This window comes from Corvus hawaiiensis, chromosome 4 (genome assembly GCF_020740725.1).
Source record: "Corvus hawaiiensis isolate bCorHaw1 chromosome 4, bCorHaw1.pri.cur, whole genome shotgun sequence".
NCBI classification, from domain to species: domain Eukaryota; kingdom Metazoa; phylum Chordata; class Aves; order Passeriformes; family Corvidae; genus Corvus; species Corvus hawaiiensis.
The window spans coordinates 50,055,210-50,081,596 of NC_063216.1; the positions used below are offsets into that span (position 1 = coordinate 50,055,210).

At 41.2% G+C, this 26,387-nt stretch overlaps 1 protein-coding gene across 1 annotated transcript; it reads left to right on the plus strand.

Moving 5' to 3' along the window:
- The first annotated feature begins 1,424 nt into the window (after nucleotides 1-1,424).
- Nucleotides 1,425-21,025, plus strand: TWF1 (twinfilin actin binding protein 1). The gene is made up of 9 exons (XM_048301539.1): nucleotides 1,425-1,508; nucleotides 4,704-4,781; nucleotides 7,347-7,525; nucleotides 8,699-8,794; nucleotides 10,684-10,788; nucleotides 15,273-15,398; nucleotides 15,592-15,742; nucleotides 16,156-16,277; nucleotides 17,835-21,025. The coding sequence occupies exons 1-9, from the start codon at nucleotides 1,484-1,486 to the stop codon at nucleotides 18,003-18,005; spliced, it is 1,053 nt and encodes a 350-aa protein (XP_048157496.1). The 5' UTR covers nucleotides 1,425-1,483; the 3' UTR covers nucleotides 18,006-21,025.
- Nucleotides 21,026-26,387: the final 5,362 nt, after the last annotated feature.

A 26,387-nucleotide genomic window follows, 5' to 3' on the forward strand; every position in this document is an offset into this window, starting at 1 on the left:
GACTAGCATTACACAGCACAGTTCACATAACAGTTACAGTGCTGTTTCACATTTCCCAAATAGGACACTAAATCCCACATGTTCTTCAAACTAGTGATCTGACAAAGCACAGGCACTCATATTTATCAACACAGCTCACTTCAGAAATTCCTGGGCTGCAGCATTCTGCAGGCTGGGAAGGTGAACCAGGGAAGGATTCCCGTGTGCTTGCCTTACACTTCAATTCTTGCCTGGTCCATTGGGTTGGATATTTGATATGCCCCGTTACAGCACTTCTTGTGTTCTCTAGTTGAATAGCACCCCACAAAACGTGCTAACTCCCAGGAACCTGAAGGAATCATCAGCATTAATGCCTACAGCATGCACATTTTGCCTGTGGAGTCCTAATCCAGACCACAGCACAGATTAAAAATGCTGACTACATGACAATGAAGCGATTTTTACAGAATCTTTTTGTTTTTAAGAGGATGGTGCTTCTCAACCCACAGACAGATGAGCCTGCCAAAGAGATAGCAAAAGTAAACCTACTTTTAGAGCATGCTTAAATTCATGAGACACGACTCTTCTTCACTGGAAACTTTGAAAGAAAAAGCTGAGGGAAACTGTACCAACACAGGTTGAAAAGGCATAAAGAAGCTTTGGCTGTGCGAATAGGGCCCTGAGAAGCAGATGCATCCTTTCTAAGCCTGGATCCATGCCCTGCTGAGGCAGACGAGTAGCTCAACCACCAGATCCACACTGAAAGAGAGGAAATCTTCACTGTTTCTGTTGATGCAGGGCCACCATGTACCAAATACCACAAAATTAACAGAGAAAGACTGCCTTGTCAGGGGCAAGGGCCAGAACTGAGCGAGCCCTCGGTCTGGGCTCTGTTCCCTGACTTGTGGGCTCTTTGTCAGGGACTGTTTAATCCGAAATTTAGAATATACGCATGCAGCCGGCTGTCACACACACCTGATGTACCGCCCCAAGCAAGAGCGACATGTCTCCACCACGGACTTCTACAGATCAACTAAATTCACCCCAGTTGTTTTTCAGTACTTCAGTTAAAAAGCAACCAAGGCCGGGGGGCACATGTCCCTTCCTGCCAGGCAGGATGACCACAGGCTTTGGGCCGGCGGTGCCCGCGGCGGGTCGCGCTGCAGGCTCTGGGACAGCAGGTGAAGGGGGCGACAGAAAGGCGAGGAGAGGGAGAGCAAAGGGAAGGTAGAGCAGAGAGCTAAGCCTCGTCCCCGCTCGGAAGCCCCGCTCGGAGGCGCAGGGGGCGCGGGGCAGGGCGGTGCCGGGGCAGGGCGGTGCCGAGGCAGGGGCGGCCGCTGCCCGCAGCCCCCGGCCCGGCCCGGCCGGCGGGGCCCGGAAGGCGCCGCGCTCCCTCGCGGCCCCTGAGTGGCGGCGGCGCGTCACGTGCGCGCGGCCGGGCCGGGCCGGGCTGGGCCGGCCGGGCGGGCGGGGAGGCGGCGGCGGTGCCTGGGCGCGGTGCGACATGTCCCACCAGACCGGCATCCAAGGTACCCGCGCGGCTCCCCCGCACCTCCGCTCCGCGGTGCCCACTGCTCCTCGTGACAGCCGGCCCCGTCTGCCCTGTGGCCCTGCAGCCGGGCGGGAGGCGGGCGGAGCGCCTCTGCCCGCGGGTCGGGGCGCGGCGCGGCGCGGGGGCAGGCGGCCGTGGCGGGCGGTTAGCGGGCCGGTCCCGGCGGGATTTTTCCCACTACTGCGCTCTTTGTTTGCCGCCGAAGGAGCCCATCCTTTGCGCCGCGGGCTGGCGGGGGGGCGAGCGAGCGGGGGAACTGCTGCTGGTTTCGTCCCCGGCGGGCACCGCCACTCGGGGTCGAAGCCAGAGCTCCGTTCCCGGTCAGGCGAAGCCTGTAGGGTTTATCCGCCCGGCGAACCGCGCCTGTCCGCCCCGGAGAGGCAGGGAGCCCGCCCGAGGAAAGTGTTCAGTGCAGAGCCCCATGAATGGCGGGGAGGGCCCGCCTGGGCTAAGGTAACTCCTCCAGTGCAGGTTCTCCTGCGGCGGCCGAGTGACCGTCGAGCCGGGGGCTGTCTCCTGCTCGGGGTCGCCGCAGCGAGTTTGGGATGGGTTGGACAGCACGGGAAATGCCGAGGGTCGCTGCCGGCTGCCTTGAAGCGGGAGCCCTGGCGTAGGAGAGTCCACTACAAAGCCCATCACTGGGGGCCACAAGGGCAAAAAGTATGTGGGAACCTTTTTTCCCCGTGTTTCCAGGCCTTGGAGGGTGCGAGGAGCAATTAGAAGAAGACGGCGTATTGTTTCGCAGTATTAGCGGGTTCCCGTGAATCACAGAATTGCTAAACAGGGATTATACAGCAGGATTATGGAGGGGTCGGGTTTTACTGTCTGGATTTCTGCAATCTGCGTGTTCGGTGACTAGTACCATGTACTTTGCCTGCACTCCGGTATTTATTGTTGAAGGTGACTTTTGTCCCAGCCACTGCAGCCCTTAGCTGCTCTTCTATGCCCTTTTTTGTCCATTTGCTGCATGTGGTCTGCACCCTTTTCCATCTCTTCTTTTTCTTCTTTTGCATGCCAATCTTTGGTCTTTTTTGCAGCTTCTTGTTTTAAATTCTTCAATCGTTCTCAGGCTAGGGGTGTACCTGGAATAGCTTTTTTTTTTTTTTTTTTTTTTTTTCCTCCTGTCTGGGGAAACCTGTTAGTAACTCTTAATCCCTTGTTCTCCTGGCAATGCTGGAGGGAGGAGCAGAAGAATACTCTGTTGCTTATTGTAAGCAAAAGAGTGGCTAAGCCTCTTCTGCTGCTCTTCTTCGTGTCTGAGAATCATTTGTCCTCTGAGGACAGCTGTAGAGAACAAACTCGGCAGCTTTCCTTTGGGAACCTGCCTCAGCAGGCACTAATCAGGACTCCTGTTTGCAGCAAAGCATCAGTTTCTGCAATTTGGAAGAGGAATAGCTCTGCTTGTGCCATTGCTGGCTTTAGCTACAAACAGGCTACTGTCACTCATAAACAATTACAAGATTTGGCAGCATGGGCTGCTTTTTTCTGGAAACAGAAATGAAGTCATGGGCACAGTGATATGTACCAGGCAGTTGCTAAAAGGACTGGACTTTTTAAACAGGCCAGTGCAGATAAATACCATAGCAAGCCACAGAATGCATTAACTGTGAGAAGATACAGTTGAATGGCTCCACAGTCTTCTAAATAATTTTGAAATAATATTTCCTGTAAAATATTCTTGAAATACGCCCAAATTTTGATTCTGTGGCCCTCTACTATGCAGAAAGTTTAAACAGAAAATAATATTGTTGTGAATTTATAAACGGTTAAAAGGATAAAACCCCATAGATCACTTGATGGTGAGCTGGTTTCACAAGTGTCTCAAAATATTTTTTCAGGACCTGTCACAGTTCTGGAATTGGTGTAGGGACTGCTGTATTCTCGTCTTGTTTTGGTGTGTGGGGTTGAAAGGAGAGAATAAGGAAAGAAGGATAATAGACAAGAAGAGGACAAAGAATTTTCTGGGGGAACAAAAGGTCTAGAAAATGGCACGATGTTTGGATGCTCTATGGAATGGTGAAGACCAGCACAGATGAAAAGCTGGCAGCAAATTGCTGTGAGGATCTGTACTGGTTAGTGGGAAGATGACAACCGGGATGAAACTGGGATTGAACTGGTGACCCAATGCAGTTCAGTTTGCTTAATGCGTTCATTTAACATGCCATTTTGGACTCTCAGGATGGGCCTGGCACCACTTGGATGAACATAAATGTAAAATGTTTTGAGTATGGGCAGTAATGTTGCTGGATACCATCTGTTCACTTGGCCTCCACCTGACTGTAAACAATCGATTTTATTTGTTTCCTGGTTTGATGTTGGTTTTGCTGGCACTATGCTCTATGCTATGGGATTACTTAAAGGACCAGCTTGCAATAAATGTTCTTCAGTAAATCCTTACAACCCTCTGTGTCTGGTATAATTAAACTGATTTGCACTTGGATTATTTAGCGGAGCAGTTGAGGTAAGAATGGTCTTCACGCGAATCGAGCACAGTTCTTCAGTGTGCTTAGGGAAGTGAGTCTGCCATGTTGGTGGTATAGTGTCAGTGTGATTTACAAACATGTAAAAATATTTTAGTTACTTTGTAAATTCACTATAAAGCCATCCTGTTACAATAGGTTGGGGCTTAAACAATGTCATCAACCACAGAAGGAGATAAGGTTGTATTAAAGATGAGCAATGAGTGGCAGCTTTCACTGGTACTCTGCAGAGAGGTGTTCTCAGGAAAGACCATCACTTTTGCCAGACAAGCTCTAACATTTTCCTGGCAGGCGTAAACTTTCTCTCTGAAAGTTTGTACTAAGCCTGCAGACTTCATGAAGCTGTTGTAATTTGAGATGTGTCATATTTTTATTGTGTTGCTGTGTTAACTCTGAAACCTGAGACTGATGATATGATGTCACCTTTAATTTTCACAATGTTGAAAATCATTTGCTATGCTAGAAAGCAGGGCTGTTTTGTAATGTTGCCTTTCATCTTTCTGTGGCATGCTGGTGGCTGGAACAGTATGCAGCATAGCAGGAGCATCACTCCTGTGTTCGTTTTTCAGTCCAACTTTGTAGCAAAGGGCCAGTTGTAAGTTTTTCCAGTGTTGTTCTTACCCTCATGAATATTCTTTGTCCTAGGGAAGTGAAATGTGTTAATTTGATTGCTTTTATTTTCTCTTTTTCAGCTAGTGGAAGCGTTAAAGACATCTTTGTTGGAGCCAGAAATGGACAATACAGACTTTTAAAAATAGTCATTGACAATGGTTAGTCAAATTTTATTCTTTTTTTCTGGTTCTTTTAGATATTTTCCTAGTTGCTTTGATGACCTACATGTACAATTGTTTAAAAAACAGAACTCTGCCAAACCTAATGTTACTAAGGTTTTTCATATACAGAAGGTAAAATTTAAATTTTGGTGATCCTAAGCTTTTTCACCACAATGCTACTGTATTTTTGCATTTGAATTTTTCTTCCAATTGTAATTTCATATTTTACCAAGAACTGCTGTGTATTTAATATGTATAACATAAATAAGCTTATTCTTATCTCTTACTAAAGAAAGAGTAGAGGGAATGAAAATTTCCACACCTGTGTAGTGCTTGGACACTCTGGTTACTTTCATTAGACAGACAGCTAGTCTTACACAACAACTAATCACCTTATATGTAGAACTGTAAATTTCATCTGCCTTTTTCCTGGATATATTAGTATAAAAGTACTGCATGTAGAAAGTCCTGCTAAAGTAGATGTTTAGATAGTAATTTGGCTACATAGAAAATACCTTTATAAATCTGTAACTTCATTTAAACTTTCAAAGTTAAAACTGTTTCTTAAACCTCAACATATATGTATAAATAGAAAAATTGCATAATTTCTGTCAGAACTTGGGTTTGATCTTTGAACTTCTTGGTCAGGAATATAGGCTGCAAACATTGAAAGATAGTATATTTAATTACTTTTATTTTCTTTAATAGCAGTGTTGGTTGGTTGTAGATGGTATTTCCTAGTTTAGTCTATCTTTTCAAGTATGTCAGTTGTCCACTTTCAAGTGGTTTGTTCTAGACTTCATTAATTTACAGTACATTAAAAATCTGTTAGCTGGAAAAAGGTACATGTACATGCATACACACTTTTATTTTTAGGTTACTGTTACCTTCTTTGTGTTTGCTTTTCTTAGAAGGTCTTCTGATATTTTAATATAGCTTTCTTTAAGGCAGTGGCAATAGTAAGTTTACGGGCTGGACTTTGTGATAGTCTCAGTAGCACAAGGTAAATGCTGACATACCATTGTTTTGGGGCTTTTTTCCCATTAAGCAAGGCAAAACAATATACTTTTGTGTATATGCTACCTTATAATATGAAATGAAACCTAGAAATAAGATACAAATGGAAGACTTTCCCTATTTTTCATTTTCATGTGTATGTATACATGTGTATACACATATATAGAGATAAACATACAGACATATGCATTTCACCTCTGTAAGAAGCAGAATCCAGTGTTTGATACTATTTTCTGCAGTTCAGAAAGAAACCTCTAAAACTCCCACAGCACTTCAGAGTACTGGAAGAAGGGCAGTTGCCTCATCTGTCATCAGGATCTTTTAGTAACAGATAATAGCCAACAGATAAGATTCAAATCAAGTTTTGCTAATCTGAGTTAATAAGAGAAGAGATTTGCTGCTGGGCATAAAGTTCCTCTGGCTGTATCCTAAAGCCAAGTGAGTATAAATCCACCTAGAGTTCAGAATTGGCAGGTACATTTTAAATGCTCTTGGTTTAGGTGTACAACTTCAGGTACTTCAGGTACTTTGCATCTAATTCAAAGAAGGGCCAAACACCCTTGCCCTGAGCTGTTCATGTTCTGTGAGTTACTGTGGTGGAGTGCTTTGCTTGAAGTTTTGCTGTAGAGGCATTTGTGTGCTGTTGTACTTTTGTCTGAAGTTTTATAAATTAAGTGCTAGACTCTCAAAACGTGGTTTGTATACTAGCTACTATGATGGTCTTCAAACTGTTGCAGGACCCCATTTAAACAAGGTTTTTCTATTCCACTTGTGGGGGCTGGTATTTCTCGGGAAACTGGTAACTCACTGTTTTGTGAGACAGTATACTAATACTTTCCTTTGGAAGCTGAGATGTGATATATAAATAAGAGAAAAATCTTGTTGCTACAGCTGTTCACATAATTAAATACCATTGAAGTACTCTATACAGACTTAAGCCAATTATAAGGAATAAACAACTTCAGTCATTTAAAGAGACCATAGCTGTGGAGCTCTATTAGAAAGAGGTTTATCTACTTACATAGTCAAGTTAGTGATTAGTGCAAGCATATTTATTCCAAACTCTTTTCACTGTATAACTGGGTTATTGACGCCTTACAATGAGTACAAACACTAATACATTATAGCAAGAGCATCAGTAATTATAATTCTAAAATTTGAAAGCTTACTCTTATCTCATTTATACCTAAGTATTCCAAATTTAAAAATAAACTAACTGGTAGAAGACAGTTCTTACTTCCCTTCTGTGTATGTTATGCTAGAGAAACTAACATCAGTGCTATCACTTCAGATCAAAGAACTTGATGACAACCAGCACATTACTTCTCAACTATCAGTATTTGGGTTAAAGTAAGTTAGAGTTTGAACATGCACAGCTTTTGTAGGAATTCACTCACTTTTAGACTTAGTGTTCTTGTCTTCCATTCTTCTGGGCACAATAATGAAAGATTAAGTGTCCAATTAACTTCTTATTGTAATTATTAATTTTGACAGATAGTATTGACTGTGTTGTTGCTAACCTGTAGCTTTGGTTATTGGTTACAGAGCAGCTTGTTGTGGGATCCTCTAGACGGCCAGTTGGATCATGGGAAAAGGATTATGATTCCTTTGTCCTTCCCCTTCTTGAAGACAAGCAACCATGTTATATATTATACAGATTAGATTCTCAGAATGCTCAAGGATATGAATGGATCTTCATTGCATGGTCACCTGATCACTCTCCTGTAAGTAATAGTCATCAGAGGCTTCATGCTGTTCATGATTTTTCAACAGTACCATTTGATCTGAATCCAAGATATGAAGGAGAAGGATTTGAGGAATGAAGCATTCCCCAACCTCCCCCTACATTCCCAGAAGAAAACTAGGAAAATGTTTCTTCAAGATGACTGAAGAGCAAATCAGTAGGTCTAGATGGAATACAGCTGATCCAATGTATTTTTAGCCTGACTGGCAGACACAATACAGGGGTTTTTTTGCCCTGTTTGTCTGTCTTACTGTCAGTACTTGATAAAAATTCATGGAAGAGTAAAGGACAGAAATCTTAATGGGTGCTCACACAGAGAAGGATTATAGTGTGAGCTCAAGCTGTTTATTCTGTTTGGCTTGCTGGCTGCTTCTTAGTAGTTTGAGAGCATGGAAGAGAACTGAGGTTAGAGTTAAGGATTTCTAGGAGAAACTGGGGTACTGTGTACAGGTTCTGGGAATGTGAGATGAGGGAAGACAGAAAGCAAAGGTGTTCCAATATTCCTACTGCTTTCACTAGCAATTAGGAAATAGTAAGACACCAAAAGTTGGAGTGCATAGAAACGATTATGTGGAAATGGTGAAGTATTGTGGAGAGGATAGCATGATGGTGAGATAAGGAGGGAAGGTGGGACTGCTGAGACAGGAGTAAGTGACTGTTAGACACAGGTTAAGAGGGAGCAAACCTAATTTTTCCACTTTGTAGTTGAACCATAACTATCTGGAGTCACTATCAAATCAAAGGTAATAATGAGCTGTTTCCAGTCTGCTCTTTTGCTGTCTGTTGTATCAATTAGTACACAGACCAGATGACAAAAGATTCAAACAATTGTGGTTTTTTCCTATTTAAAATTAGTAAAGATTATGTCGATTTTTTCCCATTTTAAAAAAAAGCTCATACTCCAAGGCTGCAATTCAGTTTTGCAACTACTTTGATAATAATATATATTATCATGACCTTGTGGGTTTAATAGCATGAGTTAGTATCATGATCCAGAGCTCTACAAGTTTATAGTGCAGTTTCAACACTTAAAATACTTGTTCAAGAAAGATGTTTGTTAATGGACTTGGTATACCAACATGCTAGATTCTCTGTGTACAGCAAAATTGAAAAAAGGAACCAAACCAAAAAAACCACTCTTATTGTATGCTAGGTTCGTCAAAAAATGTTGTATGCAGCAACCCGAGCAACGCTTAAGAAAGAATTTGGAGGTGGCCATATTAAGGATGAAGTATTTGGAACAGTACAGGTATGTTTTTCTTGTTAAAGTCAGGACAGCGACTTTAAATACTGAATAAAGTAGCCGATGTTATTGGTATGAATGTTGATTGTTTATGACCTTTTTGGATTAAGGAAAAGAGTTAAAACCTACATGTATTATTCCAGTATTAAAGTGTATTTAAGCTCCTTTGAACAAGTTACTAAGTGTAGTTAACATCTTCAGGCTAAGTCCTTAGAAGTCTTTGCTTCAAATGGTTATGAAAACTAAATAACCTGAGAATAATAGGTATATCTCTTAATCTCACTGCATGAGCATGAGTCCTCTAAAAGTGGCAACATTAATTTCCAGGCCAACAGTATGCACAAATCATTTTGGATGTATGGGTCTGAATCAGAAATGGATCAGTGATCTGTAAGCCATTAACACCTGAAAACAAATGGTTTTCTTTTGAACTAAGGATATGAAGTTGTCAGTTCTTTAGAATTTGACCATAAAATATAACTCATGTGCATTGCTGTCAACTTTTTAACTTAGGAAAACAGAATTTTTGTAGCTACTGATGTGTTCGAAGAAAATATTAATAGTTGGTCACTTATGGTAAGGTAATTGGAAGGTGCATGTATGAAATTTAGCGAGTGTCTAAGGGATGTTGAAAAGGCTGTAAGGGAAATATGGGACTATTTTGTTATCTTAGTTTCTGTGAGAAATAAACCTTACATGGTTGTGATGCCTGCCTGTTTGTAAGGCAGACATCAGTCTTTTTAATCTGTTGCCAGTTTTAAAAGAAATACAAATTAGACTTCTCAGAGATAAAGAATTCCTATAACTTTCATGAAAACTGATGATTACTTAGAGGCTTACATTATAAATTCCTCTGTTCCTCTTTCAGCAAAGACTGCAGCAGTTATTTTCTCTTTGACCTGTTAATCAGTTCATCTGAACAAATCTGAACTAAAGCACTGCCGCTATTGACACAGGCAGCTGATGCTGAAGGAATGGAAGGAGTTGGAGGTTTGGGGAAGAATAGAGGATATTGTAGTGGGGAAAAAAGCTGTGAAAGAGAAATGGGCTGTTGTGGTGGACATGAGGCTAACAATTTTGTTGCTTACTGAGTAATTAATTCATTATATTCAGCATTAACCTGTCGTGGAGGTTTCATTATCCTAACAAACATGTAAACAAACTTCTCCAGAGAGGCTGTATTCTAGGGAAGTAGATAACTGAGTTGCTAAGAGGGTTTACTGGTAGCGGTCCTGTTATTTTTTTCTTGTCTGTTCAATCAGCCAATCTCTGCTGCCGCTTGCACCAAACCATTAGCAGTCTATGCAATATGTGGAGTTTGTGTCTAGTCCTACAAGCCTGAGCTTCCGGCTCAGTTTTAAGGAAGGAGCATTACATGTCTTACTGTTGTTTCAGAATGGGCCTGGGGCACATGGAGGAAGGCATTGATATACCTCACTTTTTCCTGGCTCATTATATTACAGCTTATATATCTCTAAATTGTTGGTTTCTATGTCTTTATAAACTTCTTAATTGTAGCTGGCCTTTAATGTTCATCCATGTGAAAAATCACAGCTTCTTCATGGTGTTCAAGTCGCTAATCTCACTCAGGACCTTGATCATCAACATCCAGCGGGTTACTTTGTCTTTATTTTGTTAAACCTAAGGAGGGTTTAGTTGCAACCATCTCTGTTGTTCTGGTGGAATCCTATTATGGTCCCACCTTCTAATTCACATGTATTAACCTTGATACCTCTGGGCTTCTGAAACAAGACATAATGGCATATTGGAATAGTCAAATAAAATGACCATAATTCTATGGAAGACAACTACTTTTTGCAATGCTCCTTAGAAAATCTTTGAAGAAAAGTTATATTCTAAAAAAACCCTGATAAATATTGATATTGTGCTTTCAGGATGATGTTTCACTGAATGGATATAAAAAATATTTGATATCACAATCCTCCCCTGCACCTTTGACTGCAGCAGAAGAGGAACTTCGACAAATTAAGATTAACGAGGTACCTAAAATGTCTTCAAGCATGTGTGGGAAATGGTGCAGAGTTCCAAATGTATTGTAGGGTAAAAAAGGCAGAACAGAAAATGGAAAGTTTCAGAAAGTGTGGGTGGGTGAGCCTATAAATGTACTTCTCAAAGGGTGGAACCTGCAGGATGGTGATGGCTGGAGTTGAAGCGGCATGAATGATCTGTGTTTGAAAGGCCTTGTGTCTAAATCAGAGACCTGGCAACTGCAGAGCTTCATTGTTGCAACTTCAGCTTTTAGTATCACTGGATGCCCTTCTCTTTGAAGGGTGACCAGGCACTGGCACAGGTTGCCCAGGGAGGTTAGAGAGTCTCCATCCTGGGGATACTCAAAAGCTGTTTGGACAGAGAACTGGGCAGCTGGCTCTAGGTGGCCCTGATTGAACAGTGTGGTTGGACAAGGTGACCTATGGGAGATGTCTTCCAACCTCAGTCATTGTCTAAATTTGATTGCCCCCATGCATTTCCCATGGTGGCAGAAGTTGTAGGGAAAACACAGAATAGCAGTTATTGCAGTGAATGATTGCCAGGAGTATTTCAGCAGCCTTATTCTTAAAGGAAAGGCACGTAGTTCCAGTACCAGTGCACTTGTCTTTAAAACTGAGATGAAGTGAAGAGGATTCCAATAAAAATAAAATAGAAATCCAAACCAAATAGCTAATCTCTTCAAGAGACTGATTTGCTTATGCTACAAACACTTTAGAAAAATCTCTAACAAATGCCTTTAACCAGAAAAATTGATGATTGCCAGCTAGCTAGTGACTGAAAAGTTTCAGAGGATACTTTTTATCACCTTTTTCCATCATTTGAACACTGTTTGTGTCAGATGTATATTAAAATAGGTCATGTGCTGAACTTATTTGTTCTTTAGACTTGTATATTAGAGCTGTGGTGCATGTTTGAAGTATGATTTATTTCTGCAGGTGGATACCAGGCAGCCATTGTGTTAAATACAGCTGTGTATCTTCACTTATGTGTTCACTTTACTGTTCTTTTGCTGCAACTTTGTTGTTTATTGACTTTTTTTTCCCCAGTGGTGTCTTTTGTTAGTTTTCATGCCTGATTTTAACAATTCAATGCAGAAATACATTCACTGTCTTTAAATACTGCATTTTACCTCATCAGCTTTTAAAAAAACCAATAATGAATGTAAAACTTCTGTGGGATCAGTGATCACTTCTGGTATTAGTGTATGTACTACATACAATGTGTTCAGCAGCTGATTCATGCAGACTAAGTCTTTATGTGGTATGAAATTTCAGCAGCAATACCTGTGCTTTTCAGGGACACATAAATTGTACATTGCTGCCATTTTGGCTTTGTTTGAAACATCTCACAATACATTAACTTACGTCATTTTTCTCTTCATTGTTTCTACCATTACAAAGCATGTAATTAAACTTAAAAAACAAAAAGCTTTCTGATTTGAAAAAGTTTTCCATATGTATATTCTTTCATAATTACCCTAAGAAATATTTTACTGCGCCAGATCAAAGGATCACCTAGTCTGTTGTCAAGTCCTTGAGAGAACAGCAGAAGTCTAGGAAGGATGTAGGAACAGGGCAATAAGGCCATAATGACCTTGAATGCTCTTCTGTTGTCTCAACTTTTTCAGGTAGGGATCTTCCTGCACAAAAGATGACATCTTACTATATAACTCTTCTTAATGGGTTTTTCATCCATCATCTAGCCTTGTCATTTCTATAAATCCACAGAAAGGTTTTTGTTGGCCACAGGTTCTGTGGCAGCATATTCTACATCTTGACAAAATACTATCCAAAGAACCACTGACTGCTCTCTAAAATCTCTAGTTTATTCTGATGCCCCTATGGAGAGTGTGGTGAAGGCAAAGAAGAGTCATTAAATCAATCCTCAGTTTCCCCCTCCCCTTAAATAAAGTCCTTTGTATCCCAGAATGCCAACCATATCCTGGGCTGCATCAAAAGCAGTGTGGCCAGCAGGTAAGGAGAGGTGATTCTCTCCCTCTGGTGAGATTCCACCTGGAACTCTGCATCCAGCTCTGGGGTATTCAGCACTGGAAAGACATGGACCAGCTAGAGCAGGTCCAGAAGAGGGCCACAAAAATGATCATAGGGCTGGAACATATTCCCTGTGAGAAAAGGCTGGGAGAGGAGTTGGGGTTGTTCAGCCTGGAGAAGAGAAGGCTTCAGGGAAATCTTAGTGGCCTTTCAGTACTTAAAGGGGGCTTATAAAAAATACTGAGACAGATTTTTTAGCAGGACCTGTTGCAATAGAACAAGGGGGAATGGTTTTAAACTAAAACAGGGTAGGTTCAGATTAGATATGAGCAAGAATTTGTTTTATGATGAGTGTGATGAGGTTGCTGAGAGAGGTGGTGGATGCCCCATCCTTGGAAACATTCAAAATCATGTTGGATGGGAGTCTGAGCAGCGTGATCTATTTGAAGATGTTGCTGCTTACTGCAGGGAGTGTTGGACTAGATCACCTTTAGAGGACCCTTCTAACCCCAACTGTCCCATGATTCTCTATCCATGGACCTCTGTTGTATTCCTTATCAGTTTTCTCTTCCAGGCTGAAGAGTCCTAACCTGGGTAGTTCTTCCTCCTAAACAATGCACTCCATACTTCTGATCCTTTTGCTTTTCTCTGCAGTTTTTCCAGTTCTGCTATATAATTTATGAAATGGAGGGATGGGGAAGCCAGATCTGCATGTGGTATTCAAGATGCAGGCATGTTACTGATATCTACAGTGTGTAATAATGTGTTCTGTTCTCTACTCTTTTTTCTAACAATTTATAACATTTCATTTGTGGGTGGGGAGTGTTCGAGGGTTTTTTCGTTTGCTGGGGGTTATTTTCAGACCTAGTCAGAATGACCTGCGACATCTTGCTCCAGAATGGTAGTAGCTAGCTCAGGCCCATCACCATACAAATAAAGAAGAGGTTTTTTTTTTTCCTCCTGCATACCTTTACATTTATTCACAGGAAATTTCATCTGCCATTTTATCCAGTACTCAGCAGCCATTACTAACTACATCTTAGTGGAGTGAGTTTATATATTCTTAAGTGACTTAGGTGGTTCTGTTCATTTTCTTATGTCTGGAGTTATGCTGGTTTACTCTCTTCCCTTGTCTATCTCCACACTTGACAGCTTGTTTTTAGTTTGGAGTATTTATTTTCTACCTGTATTTTAATATGGTTTCTAGAGTATGATATTACATTATGGTTTATTATTTTTGTGATGCCTATTTTACATTTGTCAATCTGGCTTTTATGGAGATATATATTTTGCAAAACATTTTTTTCTATAACCTCACTCATAAAGTTATTGATCTTTGTACAAAGTAAGCTCTCCGCCTGCTTTCTTTTCCTCTTTAGTTGTTGCTAACAAGCTGTTCTTTAAAATGTGAAGTATAACTTAGTCTTGCTAGAAGTATGATTGTTTTTATTTTTTTTATCAGTTTGTTTCATATTTTGTTAGCATCTCTTTTTAATAAAGCTCCACATCTTTTAGGTGGTAGATCTAAGGCCCACACTTTCCATTTGGTATACTTTTTTGACTTTTGCAGCTTCATAACCAATATTAAATGTAACTGTGAAACTATAAAAGGAAGTGAATATACTCAAAAGCTAGTACTTACACAATAAACTAAGACTGAAGAAGACTGGAGGCCAGAGCACATTTTAAGAGGAACTGAATGAATATTAAGATAAACATAAATTCTTGAAAAACAGCTTTAAAATAACTGTCTTTTCTCTCGAGTAATTTGAGAGAAATAATATAACTGGACTATGAACAACTGTCTGGCTTGTCCTGGATTTTTTTGGTTTTTTTTTTGTTTTTTTTTTTTACTTTGTGTTAGACCTCCTAGAAGTAAGAAATTAGGATTTTGTTTGTTTCTTTTGTTTGCTTTGGTTTTGGTATAGACTTGTTGAGGGAGTGTGTTGAAGCAGGAGGGAGAGTAGTAGCTTTACTTTTCCTTCGAGAAGATTGGATTGTCTCATAATTTCTCTCTTCCTTCAAAAATTTTGACTCCCTAGAAATCACTTCTCTGTTTTGATCTAAGATTTCTCAAGCTATAACAAAGTTTATAAGCAATATTGTCAGTTCAAAAGTGTAACACAGCATATGAAAATCAAGATTTTTTTTTTTCCTGGATTATTGTGCCTCTATACCAGATTTTAACTTAAAAATTCTTCACTGACAATTGAACCAGTTTTCCATCTGATGATTTGGTTGCTCTGCTAAGCAGACCTGTTTCAGAGATATGAAACTTTTCAGGCTAGCAAACAAACATGACCTGTAAATTAAAAAATGCAGATCTTTTGTGTATGGGGATGATTTCTTGATGTGGTTTATTCTTGGAACAGCTGCTGCTAACTCTGTGTGTAACCATATGGAATGCATTGTCAGTCACTGTATAAAACCAAATGAATGCTTGCAGAGGTTTCTGTTAACATCTCAGCTGACTTGTGTTCCAGGTACAGGCAGATGTTGGTGTAGATACCAAGCATCAAACACTGCAAGGAGTAGCATTCCCCATTGCTAAAGAAGCTATTCAGGCTCTGGAGAAATTGAAAAATAAGAAACTCAATTATGTACAACTGGCAAGTATAAAATATTTTAACTATTTTTCAATAATGAGTATAAAATAGATTACCCACTTACTAAACGATGTGTGTTGATACAGTATGCTGATAAATTACCATTTTGAATTAGATTAATTAAAACATTTTTCCATCCTGTCATGTTCTCTGGTTTGCTTTTTGTGTATTAACTTCATGTTTGCTTTGTTTACAGCAAATCGATATGAAAAATGAAACTATTATTTTGGCCAACACACTTGATACTGAACTTAAGGACTTGCCAAAAAGAGTTCCAAAGGATGCTGCGCGTTACCACTTTTTCCTGTATAAGCACACACACGAAGGAGACTATTTGGAATCCATAAGTATGATAAAATTTCTCTACATGGAACTTAACTGGCTTGTTTCAAATTCCTTAGGAATTTTGAGGCAGAGAGAAAGATGTGTTTATGATCAGCATGATCATAAACTTCAGGGTCATTTTGTTGTGAAACTGTGAACTTGTGAAGAAGAGCCCTTATGTTTGGAAAGTAGTGAGCTATCCCTCTTGATTATGAACACCCATAAATGTGAAAACATAGAGATACCAGCCGTTCTCTTATCTCCTGTTTGAAATGAAACACTCGCTGAAGTAAAAAAGCTCCAGAATGGCACTACATTTTTCGCTTTCAGATTGCATAGTTGATTTCCAATGCCTCTCTGCTTTAAATGATTTTATGATGCAGCTTTTGATGGAGGGTATTTATGGTCTGATTTGTGTTGTTTTCTTTTCCTGCAGTTTTCATCTACTCTATGCCAGGGTATACCTGTAGTATACGAGAACGAATGCTCTACTCCAGTTGCAAAAGTCCACTGTTAGAAATTGTAGAAACACAGCTGTGGATGCAGATAGTTAGAAAGGTAAGTGCACTGGGTGTATGGGTATTTTCTCCATCACTCTCTTGCCTTCTTAATGAAAAACTATGACTGTCTCTGTCACCACTTTGTCTAAAGAATGAAAAGTGTGGTGCAACTTAGTTTGTCCTCAAGAGGAAATAATGGTTGATGTAGCTACAGATACAAAGTTAAGTCATGGAAGTTTTACTCTATTTCAAAATTTCAACACTTTTATCTTGTACAAATATATCCTTGTGCGTCAAGGAAGTATTTGAGAGTGCTTTGAAGGACTTTATAGAATTAACTTAATGATTTCTTACTCAAAGTTGTGTCATATTTTGGACCACAACACATTACTGTTGTTAAACACTTAATTCCTTTAAAGCCAAAGTTATGTAGGGATTTTCAAAATAATTTTGAGCTGTAGTTCTGGAAATTAAAACTGCTATCTTAGGAGTCCTTGATGGGGCAAACAAGGATTTGCAAGTAAGCTAGTATTTTCACACTGTATAGATTTTACTGTGATGCAAAAAGTTGCTTCTCACCTCCCAAGCAGAGACCACAGAAATGGTCCACTTGTGACCTATGGTTACTTTTTTAACACTTTTGTGGAAGCTTAGTTTCTGTGGAGATTGTTTACCTTAAAAATAGCAGAGCTAATACTAATACATTTTTACTGAGATGACATGAATCAAGTAGATTTTTGCTATGTGTTTTTGTATGTAATTATTTTTCTGAAATTGCCTTTCTATAACAAAATAAATGCACTATGTGACTCCTGAAAATTCCTGTAGACAAAAATTTCTGAAGCATGTACTTGTAACAGCAAAGCTGGGGCTGGCAAGTCTGTCAAGTGTTATGGTTGGCAGGGCATGAAGTGCTGAATGCTCAGCAGAGCAAGGCCATAGCATTTCTCTGAATTCTAAATTCCTGCAATTTAAAACAGTGGAGTTTGGCTAGAGAACACTATTTTCTTTCTATTCAGTTTCATATATCTAGATTTTGAAAACTAAGCCACTCCCCTCCGTTTTGTTCATTAAACTTATTTTAGCTTTTCCTTGCTAAACACTTGAATACTTTCTGAGTGGCAGTAGCCAGCTAATAATACAAGCTAGTTTATACTCCTCCCCCTCTTTCTCAAGAGACAACAATATGTATGCACATTGCTTATACAGTTAGTGTTTAAAGCATGCTGTAGTGAACAATTTTGATTCTTAAAATGTGTAAATACTTGAAATGAGTAGAGAAGCACTAGTTTCACATGGAATGTGTTCTCCTAGTTAGTATTAACAGATACACTGTGCTAAAGCTTGGGACAAAAAAAATTCCTTGGTATACGTACTGTTTAGTTGTGCTTACATTTCAGGAAAATAATTAAGTCACACTTAATACTGGTAAGAATATATGGGATTCTCAGAAAAACGATCTAAGATTTCTCAGGGCATTAGGCACAAGTTGGAGAACTTTTCATGCTGGACTTTGAACATTATTGCACCATATGGTTTTAATATACTATTGAGTTTCAGCAAAGTTTCTAAATGTTTTTGACTTCAATATGAGTATGATGGTTTTTTCTGCCAGATTGAAATAGATAATGGTGACGAGTTAACTGCTGATTTTCTTTATGAAGAAGTACATCCAAAACAACACGCTTACAAACAGAGTTTTGCTAAACCAAAAGGTCCTGCGGGGAAGAGGGGAATACGAAGACTGATTAGAGGTCCAGCAGAGACTGAAACACCTAGTGATTAGAAACTGTTCGTGTTTGTCAAACTATTGGAGTAAGAAATTAAATACTGGCTTTTGGTAATGAACTAAAATCATTCCATTCATAGATGCTAGGGATAAAAAAAAAAGCTCTTTTTACTCTTCTCTTCTCTGACCTCAACAGTTTTTATATTGTTACATGATTATATTTGTTGACCATGTTATATGACACAAAGAAGAGACAATTATTTTAAAGCTAGAAGAGAAAAACAAAGCTAGTACCCCTTTATTTTAATTTAGAATCCATTATTTAATAGCTGTACGTGTGATCATAAACTTTGCAGACATAAGACTATGAAGCCCATGTATTCTGTGGGTAAGTCACAGCTGTATTGTTATGCATAGCCTATTAAACCTCTAAGACTTTCCACGGGAGAAGAGATGAAGGACTACATAGCATTGTCCCAACTCAAACTTTATTTTTCCTTGTAGCACTTATGGACAATAGTAAAATAGAAGGTTGTCTTTGGATTTTGACAGGACGCATTGTTGAGTTTTGTTGTTGTTTTGTTTGGTTTTGTTCTTTTTTTTTTCTTGTAATGGAAAAGATAAACTAAAATCGGTTATTGTTCAATTAATGTAAGTGTTCAGGAATAGGTGGATGTTTTCCTAGGCAAAAGCTTGGTCATCTCAAATTTATAACTAATTTAATGAATTATCTTTTAAAGAAATCTGACATAAAACCACCATAGTTTTTCCATATGTCTGTATCACTCGTAAGCCTTACATATGGTACTGAATGACCAAGTAAGAGGTGATTAAAAGTGCATGAGTTCGTATAGAAAAATATGCCTAAAGTATCTCATAATTAATTATCTGTGCACTTGGATCTAAAAATGTGTAAGTTCAGTAAAATTGAAATAGTCTTGCTTCATAATGGTGAGTTATCCTTGAGATCCTAGTGTGTTTGCAGTATCAACTGCAATTTTAACTTTCAAGGTATTCTGAAAACGACTTTTCCTAAATGTTTGAACTTCAATAGTAACTTACATCTGTAATTTAAATTCAGCTAAGTCTTGAATAACTGCTGGCAGCAAGCACCTAGTTAGGATTGGGGAATTTTTTCCTCCTCACTTCCCTTCTTCAAAATACTAAAATCAGCCACAATAGTCTAAACTTGATTGAACTGTAAGTAATGTGTTTAACAGGAAGAGGAAAAATAGATTATTTTAATAAATGGATTAAGGAAGAATTAGATGTGGAAATCAAGTATTGGATGATCTTAAATATATGAAACTGTGTGATGAGGCAAATACTGGTGAATAGATTATATTCCCAGTGAGGACTTGCTTTTCAGTGTCTTGTATGTGACCTTTGTGGTTTTTGAGTTTTGTTGGTTTGGGTTTTGTAAAGCTACATGGGAGTTGCCGGCCTTGGTTAAGTGGATATTATCATAGCTGCTGGATATACTCATTATAGAGCTGAATCGTGTGTTTACCTGGTGGAAGATGGACTTTAATCTAGTTTTGTAGGGAAAAATGTTTTGACACTAGTAGTTCCTGACAAAAAATTGTTTTATCTATTATTTTGTTTGGCAATACTAGCTTGCTATTGACATCTGAGATTGCACTATATAATGTGAAGGTTGCAATATTTTGTTTTACTGTGGTTTTTTTATATACAGCAGAAATCTGACACTTCAGCTTTTTTAAATTTAATTTGACACACTACATCAGTCAAATTCAATAGCTCTTGATCCTCAGCTAATCTCCTGCTTGCCCTTAGCTCTTGTGTTCTTTTCCTGCCTCTTGGCTTCTCCCTCTAGGGTAAGGAGCTGGTCTTTGAAGTGTTTCTTCTATATTGTGTGTCAGGAAAGTGTCATTGTTTTTTAAATATGGTTACTGTATGTGCAGCTCATTGTACACTGTAATTAAATGTATTTTTAGATTAACTCAGAATATTTGCAACATACCTAATTTACTTTGGAGTTTTTGTTTGGTTTTAAGGAGTGGAGCATTTAAAAATTACTGCTAGAGGGTTGTTTGAATTTGGTATTCCTGCTCATGTGCCAGCCATAGCAAGAGTGCACATACATCTTTATACTCTTTTGAGCCAGTAAAAAGTTCAGCTTTTTAATACCAAATGTTTTAAACAATTTGACCTGATATGGTTGTGTGCATGTTGTGGGGGTTTTGTTGGATGTTTGTTTTGTTGTTGGGGTTTTTTTCTGGGTTTTTTTTGGTGGGTTTTTGTTTGTTTGTTTTTTTTTTTAATCCTGCTCTAGGTAGATGAGGATAGAAAATGGAAAACTTAATCTGGAGGATGATGAGAGCTGGTTAAATGATAAACACTCTTGTATAATGATGAGCTGCTTTAGAGTTCAGCCAAAACCAGACATTGTAAATTACCTTATGTGAAAATATTCTATGTGGATGTACACACCCTGCCCAGCCAGCAGTCAGTCATGTCCTGAGCATGTCTCCCCCTCACCTTTCCCCAAAAACAGAACTGTGTGAAGTCTTGCACTGCTGGCTGTCTCTCCAGGCCTCTTGTAGCTATTCTCCTGACAGCAATAAAGAAGTATCTGTTATTTTTGTAAGATCTATCATGTTTACATCTACATAGTTGCCTCCACTTCTGTTCATGAATGTTCAGAGCCAGCACAAAATGTGGGCATTAATCAAAGTTGCTCCTTTAACTGTCTCTGGTCATTAAATAATTGGAAGTGTCCATTCAAATTGTTGTTGGCCTTCCTAAAGCCCAAAAGCAATGTAGCTGCTTGCAGTTAACTCAAGCTATTAAACAGTTAATTAACAGGACAAGTAATTATTTAATAAATGTTTGTGTTGCAAGGTAGGGAGATTTTTATCTTTTAAAACACTCCTATCAAAGGTTAAACTAATCAAGGTAATAATTGCTCTGTTGCTCAGATAGACACTGTAAATCAGAAATTTTGTTTATCAATGTGTTTATGTATTCAACAAAAGCCACCTTCAGATGCTAAAATTAACTGTTTACCTTGTCTATTTTGTAATTTACTTTATAAATAAAGATTGATGCTTTAACTTTGTGTTGTCTGAATCATTTCATAGTCTCTTTAACGAAGATCTATCTTCCAACATGAGAATGTGTAACAGGCAGTTCCAATGGGAGAAGAAAGTGACTGCAGGGTGTAAGAAGGGAAGTGAGAAGAAACAGCATTCCTGCTTCTTGCTATTAGAGGAAAAAGAACTATGTTAGAAACAGCTACTTTTCCATTGCTTTATGTAAGCAGCACCGAGGGCTCCATAGCAGAATTCAAGGGTGTTCTCTTGAGGTTTTTGTGTTTTCAGTAATAAGCCCCTTCAAAAAGTTCTTCTATCCTTTTAAAATGCTGAATTAGTTGACTGGTGATTTAACAGTTCTATCTGTTCCTACTTGCTCTGCATGAACTACTACAATGAAACTACTCAAGTTATGTTGTTCCATTAACCTTTTTTTCATCTAAACTGAAAATAATTTTCTTGAAGACCTCCTGTTGCCCTGAAAGTTCAAGCTGAAAAGAACATTTACTGGTTTGGCTTTTCTCTTAACTGTCCTGCCAACACATCCCCATGGGGAAATATTTGTGATGCAGCAATTTTGGAATTGAAAGAAGAAAATCTGAAGATGTGAACTAGGATTTAAGGGAATAATTTTAATGCCAAATGCTATCTACAGTCAGAGCTGTAAGAGAACAGGCGTAAGATATGAGGAGGGAAAAGGCTAGGCCTCTATGTAACCAGGAATCACAGAAACAATTTTGTTTGCCTTTTGGTCAGTGAGTGGTAAATAAACTCCCAGCTGGACCCCCCAAATATAAAGATGAAACATCTCCCATTTCAGTAATATGAAGTGCTATGTCTGGTGTGTTGGCTCAGAAGGCAACTGGACAAACTGATCAAAGAAAATTTAATAGAGTCTTAATAACTTAAGGAAGGCCTTACATTCTTTTCAAAGTTACTGAGTTGCAAACTGTACAAAGCTATCATAGTCCAGTGCAGTATCTCTAGCTACATCTCCTGTTCTTGCTTTTGTTCCTCAGCAGCCACTCCTGGCCTGAGGGCTGTGCAGATGCCTCTGCTCCGGCCTGTAACAGCCATTGTTACCCCTGCTGTAGTCAAGGGGAGAACTGTTGCCCTTCCTATGAAGTTCTCTTAAAAAGGCAATTTTCTTTGGATCATTATAATTTGCTTTCATCCTGCTATTGCTTTCTAAATCTTGGAATTGCAGTTAATCACTCCTGGTATTTTTCATTCATCTGTCCTTCTCTGGGTGACTAAATTGCTTTATGTTACAGTTCTCTAGACCCTTAACGTGCAAAAGGCTGGCTCTTTCACTGAGCATAGTGATCCCCTGTTGCCCTCCATGGCACCTTGCCTGCTGAGACAGGATGTAGGCCAGCCAGCTTAGCCCTATCTCTGTCCCATGTGGAGCTTTCTTCACCCACCAGGAACTGTACTGGATTTCTCTCAGCTCCAGTTCTATGGAACCAGATCATCCCCTTATGTTGCAGTGGGGATCCTGCAACACGCATATATCAAACCAGGAGTCTCGTGGAAAGGAAATATATATGGACAGACAGATTCTTGATAGCTGTTTCAGAGAGATGTTTATTTCTCCAGCCGCATGGCCGGAGCTCTGCCGAGGAACTGTCCCAGTCACGGGACCAAGGGTCCTTCTGCCCGCCGCAGGGAACACAAACCAACCAATGGGAACGAGGCTGAGCAGGGACAGGGAAACCCCGTGTCTGTGCCCTCAGGGCCCCTCTCCCAGGGCTACACGGCAGGGGAGGGACCCCAACACCTCACCCGTTTTATTTTAATAAAAGGAGAATGAAAACAACTGGATAAACATAACAAGAACAGATTCAAAACAAAACAAGCCACCCTCCTGAGTCTTTAAATGTCCAAACAGATTCTCTGGAACATCTTAGGGCTGACAGAAGGGAGACAGAATTCTCTGAGCATGCTTTGTGGGGAAACTGAGGCAGGAGAGGGTTTAACTTCTTCCCTCCCCCTTTTCATCCCCCACTCGGCATTGGAAAGGGATTTTTGGGGAAACAATTGGCAAAAGCATGGTTTTGTGAGGGAAACCATGGGTGAAAAAACGGATTGGGAATACACTGGGGGTAATAGGACATAGGGTAAAAGGGAAAGGTGGGATTAGGAAAGGGAAACTGTAGGGGGGGCTTACAATGGAGATACTGTCTAACATGACTACGATTTTTTGCATATATACTGCCTTTTACAGGAACACCATCAGGCCCAGTGACCTGCGATGCTTGTAACCCTTTTCTCCCTAGTACAATATTAAATTCCACCACCTCTCCATCTCCCAAGCTTGGGATCCATTTTTCAGGGTTATTCTTTGTAATAGCAGTTCTATGCACAAATATGTCTTGCTGGTTGTCATACCTTGTTATAAAACCATAATTTTGCTTAACATTATACCATTTTACTATCCCTAAGATCTTAGTTACTATGATTTTTTCCTTTTTCCGAGTGGCTGCTGTTTTCTGTCTCGCTGCATCTTTGTTCTCTCTTTCGGTCGCTCCCGTGTTGGAATTGTCGGGGCTGCTCGTGCCTGCGCGCTCTTCCCGGGGTCGCGTTCGGGGCTGCGCGGGCCGGGCCGGGCCACGCCGCTCAGTTCTCCGTGCGTCGCCTCCTCTGGTCGCAGCTTCGCTGCCGCTGTCGGGCGCTGCACCCACGTCTCGGCCGGGCCCCCGAGCGACGACTCCCCCGCGCCCCGCTCCAGCGCGCGTCTCGGCTGGGCGCGGCTCCGTTCCACCGCCATCGCCGCCAGCCGCTGCCCGCGCGCCGCCCCTCTCGGCCGGGCGTTCCCGGGGCTCGCTCCACCACGCGCTGCACGCGGCCGTGCGGGTCCCGCCGGGTCCCGCCGCTCCCCGCTCCGCCACCGACACTGCGGCTCGCGTGGCTCCGCCCGCGCGCGGGAACTGCCTCGCTGCTGCTCTCAGAGCGCTCGGTGCACGTGGCCTGGGCCGCACGGTCCCTGCGCCACGCTTCCCTTCACCAGGACACAGCTGACATTGCTCAACAGTCTCGGTAACTAAATAATATTCACGAAAATATTCTTCCATCGGCATATATTTTGACTCTAGTATTAACTGTGTCCAAACGGTTTTCCAAAAGCCCTTGGTAATAATTAAATCCCAAGAAACATAGAAAAAGTTCTTAAACAACCATGCCAGGAAGTGTTTCAGTTCTTTTTGAGCTTGAATCAAGCTAAAATTTACAAATCGTTGTTCAAGAATCATTTTAAGTTTAAGATAAATGTCCATATGCGGCTCTGAGAGCCAAGAGTCTTCCCACGGTTCCTCCATAGTTCAGATATGGAATAGCAAAGCAAAACCAAGAAGAGGAATCCAAAGTTTCCAGGGTTTACTCACACAAATCAGTCGCTTAGGGATCGGGGATCGTTCTGCTCACAAATCTCCACCATTTGTTGCAGTGGGGATCCTGCAACACGCATATATCAAACCAGGAGTCTCGTGGAAAGGAAATATATATGGACAGACAGATTCTTGATAGCTGTTTCAGAGAGATGTTTATTTCTCCAGCCGCATGGCCGGAGCTCTGCCGAGGAACTGTCCCAGTCACGGGACCAAGGGTCCTTCTGCCCGCGCAGGGAACACAAACCAACCAATGGGAACGAGGCTGAGCAGGGACAGGGAAGCCCCGTGTCTGTGCCCTCAGGGCCCCTCTCCCAGGGCTACACGGCAGGGGAGGGACCCCAACACCTCACCCGTTTTATTTTAATAAAAGGAGAATGAAAACAACTGGATAAACATAACAAGAACAGATTCAAAACAAAACAAGCCACCCTCCTGAGTCTTTAAATGTCCAAACAGATTCTCTGGAACATCTTAGGGCTGACAGAAGGGAGACAGAATTCTCTGAGCATGCTTTGTGGGGAAACTGAGGCAGGAGAGGGTTTAACTTCTTCCCTCCCCCTTTTCATCCCCCACTCGGCATTGGAAAGGGATTTTTGGGGAAACAATTGGCAAAAGCATGGTTTTGTGAGGGAAACCATGGGTGAAAAAACGGATTGGGAATACACTGGGGGTAATAGGACATAGGGTAAAAGGGAAAGGTGGGATTAGGAAAGGGAAACTGTAGGGGGGGCTTACAATGGAGATACTGTCTAACATGACTACGATTTTTTGCATATATACTGCCTTTTACAGGAACACCATCAGGCCCAGTGACCTGCGATGCTTGTAACCCTTTTCTCCCTAGTACAATATTAAATTCCACCACCTCTCCATCTCCCAAGCTTGGGATCCATTTTTCAGGGTTATTCTTTGTAATAGCAGTTCTATGCACAAATATGTCTTGCTGGTTGTCATACCTTGTTATAAAACCATAATTTTGCTTAACATTATACCATTTTACTATCCCTAAGATCTTAGTTACTATGATTTTTTCCTTTTTCCGAGTGGCTGCTGTTTTCTGTCTCGCTGCGTCTTTGTTCTCTCTTTCGGTCGCTCCCGTGTTGGAATTGTCGGAGCTGCTGGTGCCTGCGCGCTCTTCCCGGGGTCGCGTTCGGGGCTGCGCGGGCCGGGCCGGGCCACGCCGCTCAGTTCTCCGTGCGTCGCCTCCTCTGGTCGCGGCTTCGCTGCCGCTGCCGGGCGCTGCACCCACGTCTCGGCCGGGCCCCCGAGCGACGACTCCCCCGCGCCCCGCTCCAGCGCGCGTCTCGGCTGGGCGCGGCTCCGTTCCACCGCCACTGCCGCCAGCCGCTGCCCGCGCGCCGCCCCTCTCGGCCGGGCGTTCACGGGGCTCGCTCCACCACGCGCTGCACGCGGCCGTGCGGGTCCCGCCGGGTCCCGCCGCTCCCCGCTCCGCCACCGACACTGCGGCTCGCGTGGCTCCGCCCGCGCGCGGGAACTGCCTCGCTGCTGCTCTCAGAGCGCTCGGTGCACGTGGCCTGGGCCGCACGGTCCCTGCGCCACGCTTCCCTTCACCAGGACACAGCTGACATTGCTCAACAGTCTCGGTAACTAAATAATATTCACGAAAATATTCTTCCATCGGCATATATTTTGACTCTAGTATTAACTGTGTCCAAACGGTTTTCCAAAAGCCCTTGGTAATAATTAAATCCCAAGAAACATAGAAAAAGTTCTTAAACAACCATGCCAGGAAGTGTTTCAGTTCTTTTTGAGCTTGAATCAAGCTAAAATTTACAAATCGTTGTTCAAGAATCATTTTAAGTTTAAGATAAATGTCCATATGCGGCTCTGAGAGCCAAGAGTCTTCCCACGGTTCCTCCATAGTTTAGATATGGAATAGCAAAGCAAAACCAAGAAGAGGAATCCAAAGTTTCCAGGGTTTACTCACACAAATCAGTCGGTTAGGGATCAGGGATCGTTCTGCTCACAAATCT

Excerpts from the sequence above, each read along its gene's own strand:
- TWF1 (XM_048301539.1), top strand. The coding sequence starts at position 1,484 with ATGTCCCACCAGACCGGCATCCAAG. Across the intron at positions 8,795-10,683 it reads AAGTATTTGGAACAGTACAG|GATGATGTTTCACTGAATGG; the intron begins GTATGTTTTTCT and ends TTGTGCTTTCAG. Across the intron at positions 10,789-15,272 it reads GACAAATTAAGATTAACGAG|GTACAGGCAGATGTTGGTGT; the intron begins GTACCTAAAATG and ends CTTGTGTTCCAG.